At 34.6% G+C, this 25131-nt stretch overlaps 2 protein-coding genes across 11 annotated transcripts; both read left to right on the top strand.

Moving 5' to 3' along the window:
• The first annotated feature begins 2799 nt into the window (after positions 1 to 2799).
• On the top strand, positions 2800 to 5879 carry LOC132131907 (ribonuclease P protein subunit p14-like). Of its 3 annotated transcripts, none has more exons than XM_059544069.1 (6): positions 2800 to 2884; positions 3251 to 3374; positions 3477 to 3561; positions 4063 to 4139; positions 4406 to 4484; positions 4793 to 5013. In XM_059544069.1, exons 2-6 carry the CDS (start codon positions 3301 to 3303, stop codon positions 4859 to 4861), a joined length of 384 nt encoding a protein of 127 aa, XP_059400052.1. In that variant the 5' UTR covers positions 2800 to 2884; positions 3251 to 3300; the 3' UTR covers positions 4862 to 5013. The 3 variants fall into 3 exon arrangements, with proteins under 3 accessions (XP_059400052.1, XP_059400051.1, XP_059400050.1); XM_059544068.1 differs by lacking the exon at positions 2800 to 2884 and adding an exon at positions 2972 to 2990; XM_059544067.1 differs by lacking the exons at positions 2800 to 2884; positions 3251 to 3374; positions 3477 to 3561; positions 4063 to 4139 and having other exon boundaries at positions 4793 to 5879.
• A 556-nt stretch (positions 5880 to 6435) lies between these two features.
• Positions 6436 to 23237, top strand: LOC132131906 (PX domain-containing protein kinase-like protein). Of its 8 annotated transcripts, none has more exons than XM_059544061.1 (18): positions 6436 to 6751; positions 8638 to 8688; positions 9337 to 9384; positions 9607 to 9793; positions 9878 to 9955; positions 10866 to 10939; positions 11200 to 11274; positions 12744 to 12848; positions 12947 to 13048; positions 15037 to 15198; positions 15305 to 15422; positions 15759 to 15837; positions 16764 to 16812; positions 16897 to 16974; positions 17555 to 17641; positions 17733 to 17796; positions 17869 to 17928; positions 22501 to 23237. In XM_059544061.1, exons 1-18 carry the CDS (start codon positions 6638 to 6640, stop codon positions 22695 to 22697), a joined length of 1728 nt encoding a protein of 575 aa, XP_059400044.1. In that variant the 5' UTR covers positions 6436 to 6637; the 3' UTR covers positions 22698 to 23237. The 8 variants fall into 8 exon arrangements, with proteins under 8 accessions (XP_059400044.1, XP_059400045.1, XP_059400042.1 ...); XM_059544062.1 differs by having other exon boundaries at positions 22504 to 23237; XM_059544059.1 differs by having other exon boundaries at positions 6437 to 6751; positions 17866 to 17928.
• The last annotated feature ends 1894 nt before the right edge of the window (positions 23238 to 25131 follow it).

A 25131-nucleotide genomic window follows, 5' to 3' on the forward strand; every position in this document is an offset into this window, starting at 1 on the left:
CAACTCTGGGGACCCACCGGTGGGTCCAATATTGCATATGCCTAATTCTCAAAAAATCTAAATAACAGCTGAAGTGGTTTAACGGAGGAGGGCAAAAGAGGAAGGACAATTACAAGATTAGCATATGGAGATTTACTTTAAAGAAGGGAGCATAGTAACAGTATAATGGATGCACCAATTACAATGGAAGAAATGAGAAGGGCAATAAAAAGATCTGGATTAACAACTCCGGGTAAAGATGATATCTGCTATGTAGAACATTTAGGTGTTTTAGCATCTACAAAGTTGCTGGGGTTTTATAATAAAGTATGGGATTTAGGGAAATTGCCAGCTGGGTGGAAAGAAGCAGTAATTATTCATATATCAGGAATTTATTTAGTAAATAATAATATAAATAAATAGTAATATATCAGGAAACCAGGGAAAAATTTGTCAAGCCCAATGAATTATAGACCAATAGCACTTACATCACATGTAGGGAAGATAATGGAAAGGATCATTACAGATAGATTATCTTTTTATATGGAAAGTAGAGGAATTTTATCACCTCATCAGAGTGGATTTAGGAGGGGTAGAGGAACGATGGATCCTGTTATGTGTTTGGAAACAGAGATAAGGAAAGCTCAAGTTAATAAAGAATCTGTAATGGCAGTGTTCTTTGATGTAGAAAAAGCCTACGATATGGTTTGGAAGGAGGGAGTAATGGTAAAATTAAAAATGATAGGAATAGGAGGTAGGACATATAATTGGATTAAGGGATTCTTGGATGAGAGAAGTATACAAGTAAGAATTGGGACAGCTGTTTCAAGAAGATACATGGTAGAGAATGGTACTCCTCAGGGCAGTGTTATTAGCCCTATACTCTTTTCCATAATGATTAATGATGTTTTTTCACAAGTACAGGGGGGTATCGGACAGTCACTGTTTGCTGATGATGGAGCCTTATGGAAAAGGGGAAGGAACATTAATCATATTAAAGGTAAAATACAAGAGGCAATTAATGTGGTGGAGAGATGGTCAATTGCATGGGGATTGAAGTTTGCAATTGGGAAAACCAAGACAGTATTTTTCACTAGAAAGAGAGGGGTTGAAGCTCAGGTAAAGATGTATGGGCAAGTAAAAGTTTTTAGGTTTTTGGGTATGTGTTTTGATGATAAGTTAACATGGATTGAACATATCAGAAGGGTAAATACCAAGTGTAAAAAGATACTAAATGTGATGAGATGCTTAACAGGGTCAGAATGGGGGGCAAGTAGGCCTGCTAGTAAAAATGTGTATATAGCATTGATGAGATCAGTATTAGATTATGGGTGCATTGCTTATGGATCGGCAGCAAAAACGTCATTAAAGAAGTTGGATGTGGTGCAAGCTCAAGCTCTAAGACTATGCTATGGGGCTATGAAAACAACTCCTGTGGCTGCTCTTCAGGTTGAGATGGGGGAAATGCCGTTGCACATTAGACGTAAGCAGTTAATGATGCACTACTGGATAAATTTACAAGGTCATTCTGGGGATCGACATCCTACAACTAAGATACTTCTCCCATGTTGGGAGAGTGAAAGAGCTAAACGGGGATTCTTTGCATGGAGATGTGAAGAAATAGCTGGAGACATGACATTAAATCAAGGTGGATATATCCCGACAGTGCCATTATCAGTGACACCACCTTGGTTGTTTCCTCCAGTGTCAATAGATTTGTATTTTCTGGAAAAAATGCGGGGTCAAAAAGGATTTGGAAATATAGCAGTACTGGTGGAAGATAGAATACAAACACTATATCAAACATATGTTCAAATATATACAGATGGATCCAAGGATCCTAATACAGGGAAAGCAGGTTTTGGTTTTAGTATTCCTACATTACATGTTTCTGGTAAGAGAAGGACTTCAGATCATCTATCAGTATACAGTTGAGATGTTGGCAATTGTAATAGCATTAGAGAAGGTAGATGAATTACAAATTTAAAAAAATGTATTATATGTACTGATTCATGCTCTGCATTAATGTCACTGAAGTCATTTACATCTAACAGCAGACAAGATATAGTAAATGAGATCTGTTAGAATTAAAAATATGAACATGCAGGTAACATTTATGTGGATTCCGGCACACAGAGGGATTAAAGGAAATGAAGATGTGGATACATTAGCAAGACAGGCGCTGATGCAGGAGGAGGTCTTGTGCGTTCCACTCAGTAAGTCTGAAGCAAAAGGAATAATTAAACGAAGCATCATTTAAGGAGTGGCAGAACAGTTGGGATACCGGAAACACAGGGCGACATCTCTATATGTTACAGCAAAATGTGGGTACAGGAAGGATAGCCAGAAGAAACAATAAAGAGGAGAACATTTTGACAAGGCTAAGGGTAGGACATACTAATCTTAATAAAACTTAGCACTTAATAAATAAGCACCCTTCAGGAGTGTGTGAACACTGCCAAATAGAGGAGTCAGTCGAGCATGTAATTCTTCACTGTCAAAAATTCTATCGAGAGCGGGAAGTATTAAGGGAGGAAAGTAGAAAGTTTGATCAGGAAGAATTAAGTTTAAAAAAAAAATTTGATATTGAAGTAGGGAAGTTATTCTGTTATTTGAGAGAAACTAGATTGATAAATAGAATTTAGGGGCAGGAAATATTTTTAGTATTATTACTATTATTAGCTGTATTTATTTTTAATTCAAGGGAAGGAAAACTCTGGCCCACACTCCAACATAGTAGGTGGCGGTAATGCACCATAGTGCTGGTTGCCACCCGCCATTAAACTAAACAAAGAAGAAGAAAAAGAGAAGAAGAGTTATCGCGAGATTTGGCAAAACAAGAGGGCGCATGGCGCTGCGCATGCTGTGTTTGCGTGCATAAAGGACAAACACGACCTGTAATTCTGTAAGTTCATCTGTTTTCTGACCTCCAAACAGTTAGTTGTTTGACGTTAATTTAATATGTAAATGCAGCATGTTGTTTTATATAGCGACGGGAAACTCTTTAACTAGTATTAGTCTTTTTGGAGTTCATGGTTAATATAGAACTGACGCGTGAGCTGGAAGACACCGATCTTCTATAAATGCATGAATTCTTCTTCTACTAGTTCACCATTATAAAGAATATAGTGGCAGTACCATGATACAGTGATTGTGTTTGAAGATTCGTATTGAATATGCAACTCAACTCTTATATGCATTTACATATTCCTGTATTAATTAGCACTGCAAATTGATTTGAATTGACAGGTTTTTATCTTTCTTCATTTAGGCATACTCGCAGACCATCTGGGAAGATTTCATTGGGTAAAAATAAAAGTTATGGAGCAACCCTCAAAGTTTGAGCGATATGTGTACAAAAATGCTTCAGTTTACCATTATATGAAGATATCTCTGTAAGTGATATGAGATAGGGCAGTTTTGATCTGCTAATTTTAATGCAATTATTAGATAGTGTGCATGAAATGAAATTTTCGCCTTTATTTTTATTTTTTTAGAGTTTTGGAGAGTGAAAACAAAAATATTACTGATGCACAGTTCAAACAATTAATTATCTGTGGACTCAAAGACCTGTACGGAGAGGTAAGCACATAGTATGTCTCTCTTTTTTTTACAATTTGAGTGTAATGATTCAGTTATTGTTCTTTACTAAATAATGCAATGCATCATTAAATTCGAAATATTAGGATTCATGATGATTTAGTTTATCATTCTTTTTTTTTAAGGCACTGCTGGGGGGAAAAGTCAAAAAATAGACTTTGAAATAGCATAATACATTGAGAATTGTTAATTTAATCATAAATGATGCCGAAATGTAAAATAATTATATGTGCAATAATTATGAATAATAAATGTCAAATAATTAAAAATGGCTTAAATTATCTAATTAACAAATTAGATTCTCGTTTTGAATTATAGTTTAAGGATTAAGTTTTTTGTATAATATAAATAATTATTAAAAATGTAAAAAAAAGAAAATGGTTTTACAGTCCATAAACCATTTTCTGTTATGTATAATATGAGCTGTGGTGAGTAATTTGTTTTGACTTTATCCTGATTTCTTTTTTTTTTTTTGTATGGCAGGTTGGAGCTTCTTTTCCATTTGATTTGCTTAAGTTTGATAAGAACGAACTGACAGGCATACTGAGATTGTACAACAGGTAAGACATGCTCAAAGAACAAATCTTGTACATTTAGGCCAAAGAGTTTAAATATAATTTACGTGAGGTACAGAGCTGTTTATAAACACAGAGAAACTTGGAGTGTCCCTCAGGGCTCGAGTTTAGGACCGTTTTAATTGGACAAATCTGTTAGTAATTAATTTCTTGAATGTTTTTTTCTGAAATGAATAAACACTTATGGATTTGTCCAACCCATTTTGTCAATCAAATGATAGTTTTTATATTCTTTTGTGTGTTAATCTCAGCGGCCTGGTGAAATTGTGGAGCGCATTAACATTACTGGGATCATATCAGAATGAGGCGTGTGCATTCAGAGTCATGCAGGTACATTTCCCCCAGTGTTGAAGCAGATTAAACATTTACTTTGCCCTGAGTTTGCAGTCTGTTGGCACTAGATGTCAGTAAAAGATTGTGGATCAATTGTAGATCTTTCAGGAATGACTAGACACAATTTTAATGAGACCATTGGCATTCTGTCAGCCAAACTGTGTGTACTTTGTAATTTGCGTCAGATGCTGATGGGCGGTTACTGTTTATCTCATTATAGATACTGAACCCCAATGCACTTCTAATAAATGACACAGACATCTGTGTTAAATGCAACTCATATTTCATTTTATTTATCATTGCAGGTGTCGCCATTTTTACTAGCGTTGTCTGGGAATAGCCGTGAGCTGTGGTTCGGAGACCAGTTGATCTAGTGAGGTGGGCCTACAGAAAAAAAAATACATTGGGGGGAAAAAAATGTTTTTTCTCAGAAGAAGTATTTTTAGCAGAAATATATACAATTTTTTCAACTCCGCATTGATGGTTCCCACATCCCTCACTATAGGCCACAGGTCACTTTACGTGGGTGAACGGGCCTCGCTTAGCAAAACATTCAGTGCCAGAGATGTCACACTTTTTGCTGAGCTGACGGGGGACACGAATCCTCTCCACCTCGACCCCGAATACACCAAAACTACCTCTTTCGAGACCCCCATTGTTCATGGAGTGCTGATTAACGGTCTGATCTCAGCAGTTCTGGGGACGAAGTTGCCCGGCAAAGGCTGTGTGTTTCTTTACCAGGAAATACGCTTTCCGGCACCCCTCTACATCGGAGAGGAGGTTGTGGCGGCAGTGGAGGTCAAAAAGATCAAAATGTCCTTTGCTTTTATTTCTGTTTCCTGCACTGCCAAAGACAAAGTGGTCATGGAGGGAGAGGTCATAGTCATGATGCCGCAAGACGCACAACAATCATGAGAAACTTTAGTGAATCCAGCTGTTCAGTTTTTATGTGCTGCCAGGAATTAAATGTTCTGTCAAAATGTAGCGCTCACTCAGAGATTTAATATTTCTTGTTTTTTGTTCTCTGGAAGTTGTTTGAATAAAAAAAAAAGTGTGAGAAAATAAACCCACCCTTTGGCTTAGTTCTTTGGTGTGGGCAATAACTATCTGTGTCCAACCTCAACAAAGACATTTTATGTTCTCTAAAACAGCAATTAAAAATTTGTAAGGTTAACATAATAGTGGTAAAATTATATAAAATCAACCAGCAAACTTCTTCCAGCTTAACTAACTTTAACCAAGATCAAATTACCTCTTGGTCCTCAGTCCTTACATTTTTTGCTTAATTTCTCTTTTGGTTAGTTGAGGAAATATGTGTGTTTAGATTTACATGTAGTATTTAATGCTTGTCGATGAACTGTATTATATTAAACTATATATACTTTTTCCTCAGACCTTTGTTTTGATATTTGGCTTTGCTTCGTGTTTGTACATTGTGTAAATAAATACATGCATTTCTTATGTTCTATGCTCTAATATTTTCTTAAGCCAAGAAAATATGTCATGAAATATAGAAACTGGAACACTGTTTACATTGAGTCACATGATAGTATTCCCTTGACAACATTTAGCATAACTGCTAGCCGCTTCGCCAAAATGCAACGCTTATGTTACAAACTCCAAACGAAAATGCAAAACAACGTGCACAGAAATGAAGTCGAAAAATGCTAGTTTGACAGTTTGTCAAGTTTCATTTTATTCCAAGCCCCAGAAGAAATAACATGATTGAATTTAGCCGTGAGCCCTATGAATGTTTCCTGTTTGAAGGTAACGTTATTTACTAAAACATGGCGTCACTCACTTTTTTTTCTTCTTTTTTTTTATTGCGAGAAGACGACATCGCAAGCACTAAATTCAAATGTAAATCATTTTACAAATGTAATCTTAAATAAATAAACAGACCCAAACGATACATTTGTAGTGTTACAAATCTGTGACGTCACTCGCTTACTCTCGAGTGTGCGCACTACTGAGTGCACGAGCTCCTTTAAGCATCCACGTAAATTTTCACTGGCAGTTTCTGATTCGTTTCTCCCACGTTGTCACAAGCACAGACGCGCAGTGAACCGTGAGCCTTGCACCGACCGGGGTGGGCTCTCGGTTACCGAACCCTTTGGAACCGGGGCGGATTGGTATTGTTTTGATCCGGGATGGCGTTCATGGAGCAGCAGCCGCAGCCGATGATCGGCAGGAAGCCGCCGCTGGACGACACCGTGCCGCTGACTGCCGTGATCGAGGCCAGCCAGAGTTTACAGTCACACACGGTAAACGGCACAAACCGGAGCCGCGCGGATCGCTGTTTATGTGCGCGCGGAGACGGTTTCGAATAGTCCGATCCGTTAAGTTACACCTTTAAATTCGGTTATAAATATGCGTTTAAATGTCAATAACATTCGATTAGATTATAAAAGGGTTTAAACCAGGGGTGCCCAACCCTGCACCTGGCGATCGACTGTCCTGCAAAGTTTAGCTCCAGTCCTAATCAAACACACCTGAAGCAACTAATTAAGGTCTTCAAGCTCACTTAAAAATTAAAGGCAGGTGTGTTTGATTAGGGTTGAAGCCAAACTTTGCAGGACAGTCGATCGCCAGGAGCAGGGTTGGGCAAACCATACTCTACTTTGTATGTCGTTTTTTGACGTTTAATGGTATTGTTTCTCCAATGTTAGTCGATTAATATCAGATTAATCGCATTTAGTGTCGGTATAAGATTCGTTTTTGTTTAGTTGTTAAAAGTTAAAGCCAGAAGTCAATTACATTTTGTAAAGCGAAAATATTTGTGAAATAAAATGTAAACAAAAAAATTCAAATGTAGCAACATCCTGAATGGAGAAATATCGGTAGGTACATTTTTTAACATTTATTTTGATGCATTACCTTAGTTTTAAGATTTTGCAAACTTGAATAATAAAATTTTAAATAAAGTGATGACGAAATGGTGTTTGAAATTCTTTAACAAACTATTTATATTATTATGTGTTTATAGTATAATGCGCATAATCGACTTTAAAAGAAAATGTGTAGATATTACTTTGTTAATTTCTATCTATCTATCTAAATATCTATCTATCTAAATATCTATCTATCTATGCCAGTCATCCATCTATCTATCTATCTAGTCGTCTATCTGTCTAGATATCTGTCTATTCTTTAAAAAGATGATTTCTTTTAATATGTTTATGATATAATGAGCATAATCAACTTTAAAATAAAATGTGTGAATATTACTTTTTTAGTTTTGATTATATCTATAGGTTTAGTTAACGTAAACATATAAGCATTCAAAAAAATAAATAAATAAAAACATCATATACTTCTAGATCTCATGTGATATATAAAGCAGTCTGGATCTGTTCTAGTGAATTTATCAGCGGAATTGACCATTTATCATTTGCATTTGTGCAGAAAGACATTTCCTCTGGCTGTGAAACCGAAGCCACAATACAGACTAGTGTTTCCTTTCTCATTTATTCATCTATTCGTTTCTCAATGTCATTCATAATGAAAGTGCAATCTAGTAAACCGCTTTCAGTTCTATGTGATATAAACTTTACAACCTGTTTAATGTTATCTTTTCATTGTAGAGTAGATTCAGGGTAGATGATCAGTCATGTATATTTAATGTTATTTTGTAGGTTGAAAGATGTTAAGATCTTAAGATATGACGAGTGTGTAAATAATCAACCACAGAACGGATGTGATGTGAAATAGTGTTGCGAATGGAAACCGAGTGCCTTTGCTCTTGTTTTAGTCTTATGGAAACCATCAGGTGACTTTATGAAGGAGAGTCAAACATTAATGTGAATAAGAAGTGGCTGTCGGAGGTTGCTGCAGGGTTTTTGGAGACTGTTACATTTGGCCTCTTGACTTCCTGCTTTGGTCTTGCTTCACAATTCTGCTGAAAAACCACAAATCCATGACAGCATGACTTTGATCCCTTTAATGCCAAATATTGTGAAGAAGAAAAAATGAATGATGGGCTTGTTTAGGCTGGTTTCCACGAGTCAGGCTGAACTCGTTTGGTGATTTTAAAGGTGTTTTGGGGACTGAAGAGCAGCTAAATCAGTTTTTTTCAGCAGGGTCTTTATGTTATCACTTGATGTAATGTATGTTTGCTGATTCAGTCATCAGTGTTTTTCTCTGTTAACAGGAGTACATCATTCGTGTACAGAGAGGAGTTTCCACAGACAACAGCTGGACAGTGAGTTACATCTATCTGTCTGTCTGTCTATCTATCTATATCTGTCCATCCATCTATCTATCTATCTATCTATCTATCTATCTATCTATCTATCTATCTATCTATCTATCTATCTATCTATCATCCAACTATCCATCTATCTATCTATCATCCAACTATCCATCTATCCATCCATCTGTCTGTCCATCCATCATCCAACTGTTCATCCATTCATCCAACTGTTCATCCAACTATCTATCTATCCATCCATCCATCATCCACCAACCATCTATCCATCCATCTATGTCTGTCCATCCATCCATCCATCCATCCATCCATCCAACAGTTCATCCAACTATCTATCCATCCGTCTATCTATCTATCTATCTATCTATCTATCTATCTATCTATCTATCTATCTATCTATCTATCTATCTATCTATCTATCTATCTATCTATCTATCTATCTATCTATCTATCTATCTATCTATCTATCCCTCTACCTGTCATCTGTCTATCTATCTGTCTGTCTGTCAATCTGTTTATATGTTGTCCGTCTATCCTTCTATATATCCCTCCACCTGTCATCTCTGACAGTTTTCTGTCTGTCTCTTTCTCTCTCATGTTTGTTATTGTCAGAATGATTGATTTCAGCTCTGATATTCGCAGGTCATCCGGAGATACAGTGACTTTGACATGCTGAACAATAGTTTACTGGTAAGTGAACCGTTAGAACAAACCTGTGCTGGACAAACATGTGTTCCTGTGCAAGCGTTTGACAGCTGCTGTTTCAAAATAAATTGAATAGCATTGCTCTGACGTTTCATTGGCAATGATTCACTCTCGCTGAGTCCTCAAAAACTCCCGTGCCAAAGCTTTTCACATTAGCCTTCCCATTAGTGAAAGAGTAACCATGAGTCAGTCTGTCTGTGTTCACAGATCTCCGGCCTCAACCTGCCGCTTCCTCCTAAGAAGCTGTTAGGAAACATGGACCGAGAGTTTATAGCCGAGCGTCAGAAGGGTCTTCAGGCTTATCTGAACTACATCACACGTCATCACATCCTCTCCAGCTGTGAGCTGGTCAAAAAGTTTCTCGACACTAACAATTACTCTGCAAACTACACAGGTAATGCAACCTGCGCTTATTTTAACACTAGAAAATGTATGTTTTGCATCAAAATTATTGTTAAAATCCTTCCTTATTTTTCAGAAATAGCCTTACAGCAGGTGTCCATGTTCTTCAGATCCGACCCAAAATGGGAGGTTATTGAGCCGTTAAAAGACATTGGTGAGTAAAGCAGTTCAGTTACTTCCATCCAGTTTCATATTATATTATATGATATTATATTATATAAGTATATTTTTAACATATTTTATAATAGTTGTATATATATTTATTTATTTATTTTAATATATAGAGCAGAATGGGCATTTCCATTGACCATAAATGATAACACCGTCAGCCTTGAGATATATCACATCTATAATAGTTAATGATTTAAGGTTTATTGATTTGTTTCTCCCAGTGAGAGTTTATATGCAGTGTCAGGTGTTGGTTTATTTTGACACATTTAGTGTTCCTGACCACTTGATGGATTTCAGAGGCTCATGGGAAATTTTTATCCACTAAAAACTGCCTGAGTTTTACAGCCGAGACACATTAAGAAACTTTTGCTCTTTTGTTTCTGGTAGGGAGATTCATCAACAAAGCTATAACATTTACCTTGACGTGTTCAAATTGGATTATTTTACCCCAAATCAAAAGGAAAAATAGGACGTTATATTTTGTTTAAAGAAAATAAAGGCTATTTGTCGGACTTTTTGATTACAGCGTTATTTTAAAGAAATTACCATAAAACATTTAATCACATCATCATTACTGTAATGCACTCGTAAAAATCCAATTCTTATTACAAATGTGCATTTTAAATACACAAAAAATATAATAATAATATAATTATTATATTTTTTATGTATTTAAAATGCACATTTGTAATAAGAATTGGATTTTTACGAGTTACGGTAATGAAAATGTTAATCAGAAAATATGCTTATTTTGATTAAATCAGTGTCACAATGCAAAACATTTTATATTTTATAATTCTTATATTGTTTATATTTTCTAGTATTGGTTTGAAATATGACATTCATACATGAGATTTATCCAGTCATCTAATATCTGTCTGCTATAATAATAGGCTGGCGATTGAAAAAGAGGTACTTCTTAATCAAAGACAAAGATCAGCCCAAAGACAAACAAGTATTAAGTTGGGTAAGTTTGGTTTCAACCCTTCCTAACACAGACCAACATCTTTTTTTGGAGACTCCTGATCTGTAAATCCAGTACTTTGACCCTCAACAGATTTAATTCCCATTTTTGCGTAACCCTGATGAAGTCGATCCTGTTGATCGCAATAAACGCCACTTTGTTTGGCTGCACAGAAAACTTAACCAAGCTACTTATCTCTTGTGGCAGCTCTTTTCTAGAATTAGAATTGTGTACCCCATAATGCATTTCTTTACCAATTCTAGGTGGATTTGGGTCCAGATAAGTTCCTGTCTGACAAAGATCTCCTGTCTGCAATGAAGCTGCTTCCAACTTTGTCTGTAAGTCTTAAAAACATGACGCTTACCAGGGCATTGCTATATGGTTGCAAAAATGTTTTATGGCTTGTTTTTAGGTTGCAATTCTTTTTTGATTGCAAATTAATTCAGCATAAATATACTAGTAGTAATTATAATTTATTATCCATTAAAAAATACTGTTGTAGTATTATTTTCATTACACTTAAGCACAGCTTCCCTGCTATTATAGTAATGCAAAACGATTGAGAATATACCTTTTCAATTTCACTCTACAAAGCTGTTAAGCAGAGCCGGCACACTGCGGGGAAGAAACTAAAAGAGCCTGTCTTTGTGTGCACACCCGAATGTTTGGATTATTTGTGTGTGAATGCTGTCAGGTGCTCTTGTTTTCGTCAGCAGCAAGATGAAACCGATCACTGAGAGAAACACATCTCACATTAACTCGCTGTGGAAAAATCCTGTGTAGACACCCCAATATAATCCACCCCATTATTTCTATACTATTAGACACTAACCACTTTGGTGTAGAAACTATTTTAATTCAGAAATTGCTTGTAAATTTAACAATTAAACACACAGACAAAGCAAGTAACACATTGAATAAAAATTGTTTAAATGTTGACTGAAATAGTATTTTTTGTAAAGCATGCACCAGTAATCTAACTTTTTTTTTTTTTTTTTTTTTTTTTACAAAATATTTTAGTGGACAAGTATACAGTGCAGTTAGTTTCCATTTAATATTTTTGAATTTGCTAGAACTTTCTAGTTCTGAAATAAATACTGATATACAGTTTAGTTTTTATTAATCTTTTTGAATTGGCATTTGTTTTTATATTTTCAGTTCTTGTTTTAATACAAACATACGGTGTAGTTTATATGAGTACTTTAATTAGCTTTTATTTAAAAATAATATATTTCAATTTTAAGTAATTTTGTTAACCGCTTTTGTCATTTTTATTAGTTTTTGTTTAATTGAATATTACTATTTAGATTTAAGACATTTGCAGTTTTTTTTTTTTTAATTATTTTAATGTTATAATTAATATATAAAATATTTAATAATTTAAATAGTATAAATGAACATAAAATGTGTCAACTAAATAGGTATATTTAAATAACTAATGTGTGCAACAATGAAGAAATGCATTATTTTTATAGAAATGCATTGTTATTGTTACTGTTAGGTTGTTTTCAATTTATTTCCAGTTAGTAATTTTAGTTAGTTGCTAAGGCTTAGTTTTTCATCTAAAAATTATAATTTATTTTATTTCAGCTTTGTTTCAAAAATATTATATAAAAAAATGGTTTTAATAAGTCTGATTTAGTTAATATTCCATATAATACCATGGAATAGGGTTACTTAAAGACCGATAATCAGTCAGATGGAGTTCGTCGACTTCATACGTCCTTAAAGTGTATTTTGCATGGAGAAAATCAAGTATGAAGTGTTTGTATGTGTCTGACTTCATCTCTTTTGGTATTTTCCGTAGCATTCAAACATCTCTCCCGTCACTTTCGCTACAACCAGTGAATCATCTGCTCTAGTCATTCGGGTTTTCAGCGAGAAAGGGACACTCAGGGATCACATCTGCAAGGTTTGCTTTCTTTTATTTGGCTGATCGACAAGGTATTTTCATATTGTAACATACCTGTATCTCTTGTCATTCTCTCTTGAATTTTGTCGACACTCCAGGTGAAGTCCAAAGAGCCCTTTCTGAAGAAGTACTGCAATCCCAAAAAGATCCAGGGACTGGAGCAGCAGCAGATCCAAACCTACGGAAGACAGATTCTGGAGGTCTGGTTACCACTTCATGTTTATAATAACCAGTTTACAGGAACCAGTCTTGACTTGTAGACTTTACTGAGCTTTTAAGGCAGCACTGTAAAACATCCCATTTAAAGTTTGTTTTATATCTCTACAGTGGGTATAGAAATGAATCCCCCTTTAAAGTAGATATATGTTGTTGCTTTGCAGCCAGTGTTTGTTAATTGTTATAAGTTGCACTGAATGAATACAGCCGGATAAAGCAAAAACCATGTCCGTCTTCATTTCAAGCAACAAAATGAGATTCTTTTCTAAACCTACTGTAAGTCTGTAGGTATTCAGCTTCTGCTGCTTTTTTCAGCCTGAACGACTTAACTTCCTTCCATTGGGTTTTATACTCAAGTTTGAACATCTCCCATTGACTTACACAGCTTTGCATTCATTATCTAACCAACAGTGTAATATTTGCATGGTGAATTGCCATTTCTCGCATTTATTTGCATACAGAATTATATTTGATCTGTGTTCTGTTTTGCATCTGTTTATTCATCCATCCTCATAGGCTTTGTTCAAAAATTTGGGGTCTGTAAGATTTTTATTCTTTGTTTTTAGTTTTTGAAGAAAATTATACTTTTATTTAGGATGAATGCATTAAAGTGCCCCTATTATGGACTATTTAAAATTACAGTGTGTAACGCGGCTCTAAGTGAATGAAAACATCCTGCAAAGTTTTAAATATGAAAATACAATGTGTAAAAAGTTATTGTCTCTCAAAAGAAAGAGTTGACTCTGAAGCATTGAAACAAGTCTTTTTTTCAAACTAATTTCAAGCTGTTTCATGTTGACGTCAGCATGAAATATTAGCATATTCCCCGCCCACTTTTGGTCGTTTCGAGTTGGTTTGAATGAAAACGCAAATTAATTTTTTGCCACTAGATGCCACTTTTGGAGCGGCAAAATTAGCGGTTTCCACGGTAACGCTGTACACAAAGCAGCACTGCGCTCACAAATGCTGTTTTATCAGGTATGATGAAATAAAAATGAGACCAATCGAACCAATCGCAGCAGATTAGCGTCATGCAAAGGAGGGGTTTGGAAAAATGAATCGTTGAGAGAATCGTTTGGGAGTCGTTGAGCAAGTTAGGTAAAAATAAATGCATATTATAAGAAAATGAAAGTGTTTTTTGACCTTGCATGCATGTCACCTGTTGTTTGGGACTCCCAAAACCAAAATATTAACTTTTCATAACCCATAATAGGGGCACTTCAAAAGGTGAACGATAAATGGCGATAGACATTTTTAATGTTCAAAATTAATTCTGTTTCAAATAAATGCTGTTCTTTTGAACTTCTATTCATCAAAAAAATGCTGAAAATATGCGCAAAAATATGATAACTGTTTAAACATTTATAATAATACAAATGTTTCTTTAGTAAATCATCATATTAGAATTCAATTCAAGTTTATTTGTATAGCGCTTTTTACAATACAAATCGTTACAAAGCAACTTTTCTGAAAATTATGTTTCTACAATATTTAGTAGTAGCTTATAAGTGGTGACTGTCCGTTTGTGCACGTATGACAGGATTTTTCTGAAAAATTAATACAAGACGTAGTCAGCCAGACGATGTACATTATTAACAGCGATTATTATATGATGCAGTCACACTTGCAGCAATATTAGAATGATTTCTGAAGGATCATGTGACACTGAAGACAGGAGTAACGATGCTGAAAATTCAGTTTTGATCACAGGAATAAATTACATTATAAAATATATGAAAATACAAAATGGTTATTTTAAATGATAATCGTATTTCACAGTATCAATCTATTTTTCATTAAATAATTCAGCCATGGTAAGCTGAATATTTATTTATTTTTTTCAACTAAATTGAGTTTGCCAAGTCTTATTTCACCTCCAACTTTAAACTTATTTTGCTGTCGTATTTCTTTCTAGAAAAGTAAATATGTAATTTCCTGTCATTTTGTAAATATGTCATTTGTTTTACTCCAGGCATTAAAATTTCTCCACGACAAGGGTTTTCCGTATGGACATCTTCATGCGTCTAACGTCCTGATTGAGGAGGACACGTGTAAATTGTTGGATATAGAGAATTCGTTACTGGGACTGCCGTCATATTACCGACCCTATGTAACACAGTTCAGGAAAATTAATGTAAGATACCTTTTTATATTACTATTTTCTTATTGGTAGTAAATAATTCGAATATTGATCATTAAAATGAGGGATTTTCAGAATCTGATGTTTTTACTTTTATCAGACAACAGAAAGCATAGACGTCTACTCGTTTGGACATTTGCTTTATGAAATGACGTACGGCCGGCCGCCTGACGCTGTTCCTGTGGATCAGTATCCTCCGCCTCCGTCCTCATCTGTGGGTCAGTACCATCTTCAGTTGGAGTAGTAGAGGAGTAGAGTAGAAACTAGCCACGATATTTCATGCATGAGCATGTGTAGGAGTTTACAGGCGTTTATTAGCACTGGTCTGAATGGGGAGAGCATGGATGTCTTATGTACAATTGGCTAAATCATTAAGTAGATAAATTATAGTACATTTCATAAATTGAACTTGCTATTTTAAGCTACAGAACATCAGCTGTTGAGTATTATACACTAGTTGACTCCATCCAGCGATAATCCCAAAGTCTGTTGTGGGTCATATTTTTATAGCTAATGGATTTTTGTGATAGGTTTGTTTTTTCATGTTCCCACAGACTCTGTACTTCAGTCCATCCTGTCCACAGAAGCTTGCAAAACGGGAATGCCAACCATTTCCCAACTCCTACAAACACCGTGAGTTACGACTTTATAATCGCACAGAATGATCCTAATCCTTCTGGCACCATAAAAATTTCTGAAATTAGTTTAGAATATTTATTTATAATATTATTTAGCTCTTTTTTTAAAAATATTTTTTATATAGCACTTTTTTTTATACATTTACATTATTTTAGAAAAAAAAAAAAGCTTGTTATTGCATAATATCATGAAAATAATGTCAAATTGAAATTGGTGTCATTTTCTTTATGAAACATGTAATTTAATATCTTATTCCTTTAGGGCAAATACGTTTTTTACAATTAGTTAAAATTGTATACATCATTATTCTTTTATATAGGTTTTTTGTTTGTTTGTTTGTTATATTTGTATGTAACATTATATATATATATATATATATATATATATATATATATATATATTATATAATTACAATTCTTTTAGAATAAAGTAATGGACATCATTATCATGAATCAGTTCATTTACTGCTTAATATCATGAAAATAATGTCAAATTGCAAAAAATAGGTGTAATTTTCTTTATGGAACATGTCAATTAATAACTTGTTCCTTTAGGGCAAAATCATTTTACTTTTATATAGTATTTTATTTGGGTATTTTGTTTGTTTGTTACATTTTTTATATATATATGCTTAATATCATGAAAATAATGCCAGTATGCAGTGGTGTTAAGAAAGGCATCATTTTCTTTATTCAGTATACAATTTTCTGTTTTCTTCTGTTGTTTTAGGGATGAAATATGACCTAGCGTTTTATGTGATTCATCCCAAGACGGATGTGATGTGTACATAAGCATAAAGTCTTCATTTTATGACTAAGTCACGCTATTGTGAATCCGAAGCATGTGGTTTTCTTCTTTACAGTGGTAATGGTGGATGTTGACATTGTTTAAAACTGAAGCACAATCTATGCTTCTAACAGGTTATTCAGTTCCACGCTGCTGTTTAACTCTGAGAAACCCCAGTTTAAGGTAAACTAACTGAAGTCAAAAACTAACCAAAGCAGATTTGTTTTACTAAATAATCAGTTAAATCTTCTCTCTTTCCAAACTCAGATCAGCTCCAAATTAAAGGAGGCCCTGAAATCGTCCAAGGAATGCTTGGAGAAGCGCTTAGTGGAGGAACAGAGGACCGTTAGTGCATTGCTTAATCCACTTTTAGACTCTTGTGTAACAAATGTTTGACTTGGCCTACTTAGGAAACATCACACAACAGTGTCACAAACACCGATTCCATCGTTTCAGTCTGGAAAAGTTGACTTGATGATATCAGCTGAATAAAGGGGGAAGTCGTGGCCTAATGGTTAGAGAGTTGGACTCCCAATCGAAAGGTTGTGAGTTCGAGTCCCGGGCTGGCAGGAATTGTGGGTTGGGGGAGTGCATGTACAGTTCTCTCTCCACCTTCAATACCACGACTTAGGTGCCCTTGAGCAAGGCATCGAACCCCCAACTGCTCCCCGGGCGCTGCAGCATAAATGGCTGCCCACTGCTCCAGGTGTGTGCTCACAGTGTGTGTGTGTGTTCACTGCTCTGTGTGTGTGCATTTCGGATGGGTTAAATGCAGAGCACAAATTCTGAGTATGGGTAACCATACTTGGCTGAATGTCACTTCACTTAAAATGCAATGCTTTAAAACAGGAATTCCCATTAAACCTTTTCTTCGCAGTCCTGTAAGTTTAGGTTTTGATGTAACTGGAGCCTGGTGTGTTTTCAGATCCACCAGCACAAGAGGCTGACGCGAGCGCAGTCGCACCACGGCTCGGAGGAAGAGAAGAGGAAAAGGAAGATCTTGGCCAGAAAGGTGCATGAGATTAGGAGTCGAATTAAATGCTTACACTGTTCTGTGCTAAACACAATGCTTGTTAAAACCAAAACACCTGTTTTGGTTTCAGAAATCGAGACAGTCGACGTATGAAAATGAGGAGGATCTTTCCGTCAAATACAATAACAACTCTGGTAGGTTTCATTGCTTAAACTTTCCTTTATTAATGGAATCGTTCTGGAATAGTATTTATTGTCTTCCAGCAGGTTCCGGGGCGAGTTCACCTCCAACCTGCCCGTCCTCACCCACTCCTCTCCCTGGATCAGGTGCGTCCCGTTTATAACCCCGTCTATCCTCAACCATTATGTCTAATGTGACCCTGGACCACAACACCAGACTTAACCCTTATGCATTGTTGGGGACGTTTTCGTCAACTAGGGGGTAAAGTTGAGTCTTATTTTGGCCACAACTTTCTCTGCATTTGAGCTAATGGAATGATTTTTGGTGACAAATCTTATTTTGACAGATATTTTGGGAAAATGCTTTGAAAATTTTCTAAAACTTAACGATACACTGTGGGCAAATTCACTACCCTTTCGTTATGTTCATGGATGAAAACATCCACTACTTTTAACTGCTGTAAAAATGTATCACATAAATATTTTTTTCTAATTTGTTTGCATAAATCTATTAATCAACCTCAGTCCTGATCAAACCTACCAAATGTTTGAAGAAAAATCCAAGATTTTAATTCTTTAATTACCAAGTTCATAAATGATGTCACTGATTTGGGAAAAAAAAACACAAAATGACACATTTTCAATATGGTGGCTGTTTTTGACCCATTGACTTCCATTATAACAACATTTTTTTATTGCAAAGCCATGACACCATATAATCATGCATTCTTGATTGTTTGTGGTTTTCCCTTTTGGGAAGATGTAAAATTTGTTATTTTTACAGTTGATCACTAGGTGGGACCATTAACCCTTTAGATAGGCCTGTGCAAAAAAAGGCTTAGTTTCTGGCTTGTATATGGAGTTATATGGAGTATAACAGCAAATTATAGTGTGTGTGTGAGAGAGAGAGAGAGAGAGAGAGAGAGAAAGAGAGAGTGTGAGAGAGACCTTTGTGCACTTACCTTGATGCATTTACAAAATTCCAAATATGCACCTCATGCTCTCAGAACTACATGGAGTAAACAATAAAAAAAGAAGTGTGTTTATGCACCTGCTGCCTTTTGATGGTGAAAAGTATGGATGGCCTATGTGTGAAATGCTCGTCTTTTCTTGATGGTAAAGCTAGTTTAAAACCTCAAAATCCTGTAAAAAAAAAACCTACTTTGCATCAAATTTATGAACAATGTATTATGAACCAAAATGCAATACCAATTTCAAATACGCTGCAGCTCGCTGGAGGGGTCAAGCCGGATAATCATTTCTAAAACTTCAGTACAAGTCAAGCCCTTTCTCGTGTTGCTTGCTGCTCTTCTCACCATTAAATGACCAGCACAATGGCATGCAAGTGTTTAAATCCACGTACTATGCTTTTGTTTAGTCTATACTTATCACCACCATTAAAAGGCAGCAGGTGCATAAATACACTTTTGTTTACTCCATGTAGTTCTGAGAGCTGAGGTGTACATTTTGATTTTCTCAAATACATCAAGGTAAGTGCGCAAAGGTCTCCCTCTCTCTCTCTCTCACTCTCACTCTCACTCTCACACACACACACACACACACACAAAATAATATGCTGTTATACTCCATATAGCTTCATATACAAGTCAGAAAGTAAGCTTTTTTTGCACAGGCCTATCTAAATGGTTAATGTTCCCACCTAGTGATCAACTGTAAAAATAACAAATGTTACCTCTTCAAAACAGGGAAAACCACCAACAATCAAGAATCTCACACACACACGAACACTATAATTTGCTGTTATACTCCATATAACTCCATATACAAGCCAGAAACTAAGCCTTTTTTTTGCACAGGGCTATCTAAAGGGTTAATGGTCCCACCTAGTGATCAACTGTAAAAATAACAAATTTTACCTCTTCCCAAAAGGGAAAACCACAAACAATCAAGAATGCATGATTATATGGTGTCATGGCTTTGCAATCAAAAAATGTCGTTTATAATGGAAGTCAATGGGGCAAAAACAGCCACGAACAGTAAATGAGGGAGAAAAAATTAAAATCTAATGCTGCACAAAAACTAAAAATGCATCAAAGCCAATGTTGCTACTAATCTTTGACATGCCCAAGACTGTTATAAAAAGTAAAAAAAAAAACAAATCCAGCCACAATTACTTTTATATTGAAAATATGTCAATTTGTGTGTTTTTCCCCCAAATCAGTGACATCATTTATGAACTTTGCAATTAAAGAGTTAAATATTGGATTTTTATTGGGTTTCGATCAGGACTGAAGTTGATTAACAGATTTATGCAAAAAAATTGAAAAAAAAAATATGAATCTGATAAATTTTTACAGCAGTTTAATTGAGTGGATGTTTTCATCCCGAACATAACGAAAGGGTAGTGAATTTGAACAATGCACAAGGGTTAAAGTTGTCTAAATGAATTCTTAGCAATGCATATTACTAATCAAAAATTAAGTTTTGTTATATTTTAAGTAGGAAATTTACAAAATATCTTCATGGAACATGATCTTTACTTAATATCCTAATGATTTTTGGCATAAAAGAGAAATGTATAATTTTGACCCATGCAATGTATTGTTGGATGTTGCTACAAAACAACCCCAGCAACTTAAGACTGCTTTTGTGCTCCAGGGACACAAATAAATCAGAAGAGTTTGTTTTTCTTGGTCTTATTCAAACATTCCCTTTCCACAGTCAGTATGTCCATGTAAACAATCAGTTTTTCCAGTAAATCACATATAATTCTGTATTTGTTGCATGATTTGGTAAAACATTTTCGATTGTAACCCATCCGTGCATTAACATCTCCTGTGTTTTCTTCTGTCTAATTGAGACCTAATCTTTTCAATTCCCTTAATCAATCATCAAATTCCTCATCAAATCGGTTGCAGTCTCCATTCATCTTACCAGAATATACTCATCCGATGTGTGGCCTCATTCTGATATGATCAATAACTTGTGTGTGCCTCTCTCTCTCCCTCTCTCTCTTATATGCTGTCTTCAAAACTAGAGCATGCACCATTTTGAACGTGTGTGGGGTAAAGTAATTCAATAATAATAATCTATTTCCACCTTAAAGTTGCAGCTCACCCTTCCTCAGTAGTACATTCGGATTCCTCTCCACAAAATTGTTGCTCATTAATATTAATGCATGTAAATGCATTTAAATGAGGTCCCTCCAGACACTTTCCAGCCTACTGAGAAGGGTTATGCAACTTTAAAAGTTCACAATCTGCAATTGTCTGTTTAGGCACAAAATTTGCTTCATTCTGGACTTTTCTGAGGGTAAAGTTTTGTGGATTGTGATGGTTGTTGTTGTTTTTTCTTCTTCTTATATATTGTGTGTTTATATTAGTAAATATACTGTAGTAGATAATATTCTATATACTCTTTTGAATGAGGAATAAAAACTTAAATTTTAGTTTTAAAGCAATTACAAGTGAACACAAGTAGGACGCTATTAAATTTTTAGTATTCAAATATTTTGTATACAATATTTGCTTATTTCTTATATATTTGCTAAATCTTTCAAATATAAATCTTTCAAATTAATTGTTTAACAAGTTAATATTAATTTATTATGAATATAATGTGTCATTATAATATATAATTATATTATTATAAAATTATATAGGAAGTTATATTCATAAAATATAGGATGTATATTTATTTATTATATTAAAGGTATAATAATATTTTTATATTTTGTGTTTTTATCTGAATTATGTTACCATAGTATGTTTTTATATCATTATATTTTGTATATTTATAAATATTGCACGTTTTCAATTGTTATTGTTTATATAACTAATAATTAGAGTTCATATCAGTATATTTTAATATCATAATATGTTGGGTATTATATTATTAGTAGTAGATATTTATATTTTGAATATTAGATTTTATAATTATTAATAATCTAATTACATTTAATATTTTTAGGTAGTGTATTTTATATGTACATAACACATATATTGTATAATGTGTTTGTATATAAAATATTATAATATATAATAATATTTTTATTAATAAATATCATTTAAATTATCTTTACTCATTAATTAAAAATGATTAAATTATATTTTTTAATATTTTTAAAATGTATATGTTTTTCATGTTTTATTGCACAGTATTTTTTATACTGCAATATATTGCGTATTTACGTATTAAATATAAATAATTATAAATCTATTAAATGAATTTATGTTGACTTTAAATGTTGCCGCTTGTGGTAAGTGTATCATTCTGAACGGCTATTGTACTTTATCACTTCCTGCTTACTTGCTGCACAGGATTCTAAGTACCGTATTTTTCGGACTATAAGTCGCACCTAAGTATAAGTCGCATCCGTCCAAAAATACGTAATGACGAGGGGAAAAAACAACAAGTCGCACTGGACTATAAGTCGCATTTAATTAGAACCAAGAACCAAGAGAAAACATTACCGTCTGCAGCCGCGAGAGGGCGCTCTATGCTGCTCAGTGCTCCTGTAGTCTACCACTGAAAACATAGAGCGCCCTCTCGCGGCTGCAGACGGTAATGTTTTCTCTTGGTTCATTTCTCTTGGTTCATGTCAAATTAATTTTGATAAATAAGTCGCACCTGACTATAAGTCGCAGGACCAGCCAAACTATGAAAAAAAAGTGTGACTTATAGTCCGGAAAATACGGGAGTTATCTTGCGTTTAGTTATATTTGACCGATGGTGATGGACTGTTCTCTCTGATTCCAGCAGGAGCACCTCCTGCGCCTCCTCTTCCTCCCGCTGCTCCTCCTCCTCCTCCGGGGATTGAACCCGTCCCTCCATCCCTCTCGCCTCCCAGTGCCAACAGCATGGGCAGGAGCGCCCTCCTCAGCTCCATCCAGTCCTTCAACAAAGGCAAACTGAAAAAAGCAGAGACTGTTGACGACAGCGGCCCACGTTTGTGAAAAAAAATAAATAAATGCTCGTCTTTGTTTTAGTGCAATTCGTCCTAGTCTTTTAGCCATTTACGTCCAGCAGTGAAACGTGACTATTTGTACCTGAACGTCTTCAGTGTTTGTTTTATCCACAGCCCTGCATTGTTTCGTTTTGAGCTACTCGATGTAACCTTAACAGTTCTGCTTGGACCAGACTCGAATGAAAACAATCTTCATTTTAAAGTACTGACTTCTGAAGGCGAGGGCACAATGTGGTGGAGAATGCAGGCATGACATTTACTATGAATGAAAATGTAACTGGATTTTATCGTTGGTTCATGATATCTGATTCTGATATTTGAATTCAACTTCGGTAATGGTTTATTTCGGAGGGTTTGGGATGATACTTTTTAAGCGTTTGTCACATTTACTATTGTGCCTGCAAAAGCTGAGAGCGTTCTTTGTTCTCTTCGTTTTTTCCTGCGGAGCTACATTGTTCGTATTTTCTTTCAGAACAATCTGATATTTGTATTCCCGTTTTGCAAGATCACAATCAATATGATGCACAAATAGAGACATTTATACGAATACAGTAGCATTTACGCCCCTTAACGATACAGTTGCTGTACCAGAAGATCAATGGCTTTGATTTACCACTGACATGATTGTATAATGACCATTGTGATGCAACTTACGTCCTCTAATCCCATTGGCTGCAATCAAGCAAGTGGTGGTAAATGTGATTTCTTGTTTTGCACACATATAGGAAGAAAGAAACTTCTATCATTCATATTCATTGCGGGGGGTCCTGTTGAAATCCAGATTCATTTGTGATCTATTCTAGAACGATGTACAATGAGGCATAATAATTCATGTTCTGCTCCTGTAACAGTAAACTCATTTGTATATAGATTCATACAGACAGACACTGAAAACATTGCAGATGAATACAGAAACACATATTCCTGGCTTTTAGGTGGGGAAAGAGTTTTTGCTACAGCACTTTACAGCTGAATATTTAGCAGTGGTCTGGAGAAGAAGAAACCTTCTCAAGGTTACACAGAGATTTATGTACGTCTGAGAAATATCGAGTAATCAATGATTAATAATGAAAGAAAATGCCACGTATTTTCTCCTCTGTACAGTTGCCACTGAAGGTGGACATCCTCAATATGCTACCAGTTTTTTTCCCTGTTCTAAAAAACTTATATTGGCAATATTTTAAAAGAAAGGTCTTGTGTTCTTTGTTGTGAACTTTGAAGTAAAGACAGAGGAACAGATCGTGTGTGGTTTAATTTCTATTTCAAACTTGTATAAACTAATAAATAACTATTACATATAGGTGTTGTGGGTAATATAAATGTATGTGTAAATAAAATATAATAACTGGTTACATATATACATATATATATATATATATATATATATATATATATAAATGTATATCTATAAAGATGGATACATTTTATATTAATGTTTCAAGTAATTATTTGTAATAATATTTATAAGATTTTTAATTTCATTGACATTTATTATTTTTTTTTATTAGTGATTATAATGTAACTTATTTTAGAAATAGTAAATATTTCAGATATTTAATGACCAATTAATATATGTTCTTCTCATTTGGTTTATAATTATGTAAATATAGATAACAGAAAATATAGTTAAATTGAGAGTTGTAATATTTATTTTTTATTGTAATATTAATTTAACCATATGCTTTATCAATATGTATGCATTGTTAATCCCGTAGTTAGAACCTTCCTCAACCAACTACCTAAATAATAATAATAATAATATATTTATTAACAAGACATGAATAACAAGAATTGCATGTTAAAATGTAATATATATATATATATAGTGGCATGTGAAAGTTTGGGAACCCCTTGCAAAATCTGTCAAAATGTGAATATTTTAACAATAAGAGAGATCATACTAAATGCATGTTATTTTTTATTTAGTACTGTCCTGAGTAAGATATTGTACATAAAAGATGTTTACATTTAGTTCACAAGACAAAAAAATTGCTGAAATGATTGAAATAACTATGTGCTGTTACCTGATGATCCACGACTGTCTTTCTGTTTTCTGATGGTTGTGCATGAGTCCCTTGTTTGCTCTGAACAGTTAAACTGAGAACTGTTTTTCAGAAAAATCTTTAAGGTCCTGTAGATTCTTCAGTTTTCTAGCATATTTCGCATATTTGAACCCTTTCCAGCAGTGACTGTATGATTTTGAGATATATTTTTTCACACTGAGGAAAATTGAGGCACTCAAACACAACTATTAAAAAACGTTTAAGGTTCAAACATTCTCTAATGCTCCAGAAGGAAACAAGATCCATTGAGCTGGGGGTGAAAACTTTTGGAATTTGAAGATCAAGGTAAATTGTACTTAATGTGTGTTCCGGGAAACATACAAGTATCTTCTGTTGCTTACGAAGGGCAGAACTAAATGG

This window comes from Carassius carassius, chromosome 48, assembly GCF_963082965.1.
Source record: "Carassius carassius chromosome 48, fCarCar2.1, whole genome shotgun sequence".
Classification (NCBI taxonomy): Eukaryota; Metazoa; Chordata; class Actinopteri; order Cypriniformes; family Cyprinidae; genus Carassius; species Carassius carassius.

Coding starts and splice junctions, on each gene's coding strand:
- LOC132131907 (XM_059544067.1), top strand. CDS start 4,905: ATGTTTTTTCTCAGAAGAAGTATTTTTAGCAGAAATATATACAATTTT.
- LOC132131906 (XM_059544059.1), top strand. CDS start 6,638: ATGGCGTTCATGGAGCAGCAGCCGCAGCCGATGATCGGCAGGAAGCCG. Junction 8,689..9,336: donor CCACAGACAACAGCTGGACA/GTGAGTTACATC, acceptor TGATATTCGCAG/GTCATCCGGAGATACAGTGA. Junction 15,199..15,304: donor CACAGTTCAGGAAAATTAAT/GTAAGATACCTT, acceptor TACTTTTATCAG/ACAACAGAAAGCATAGACGT.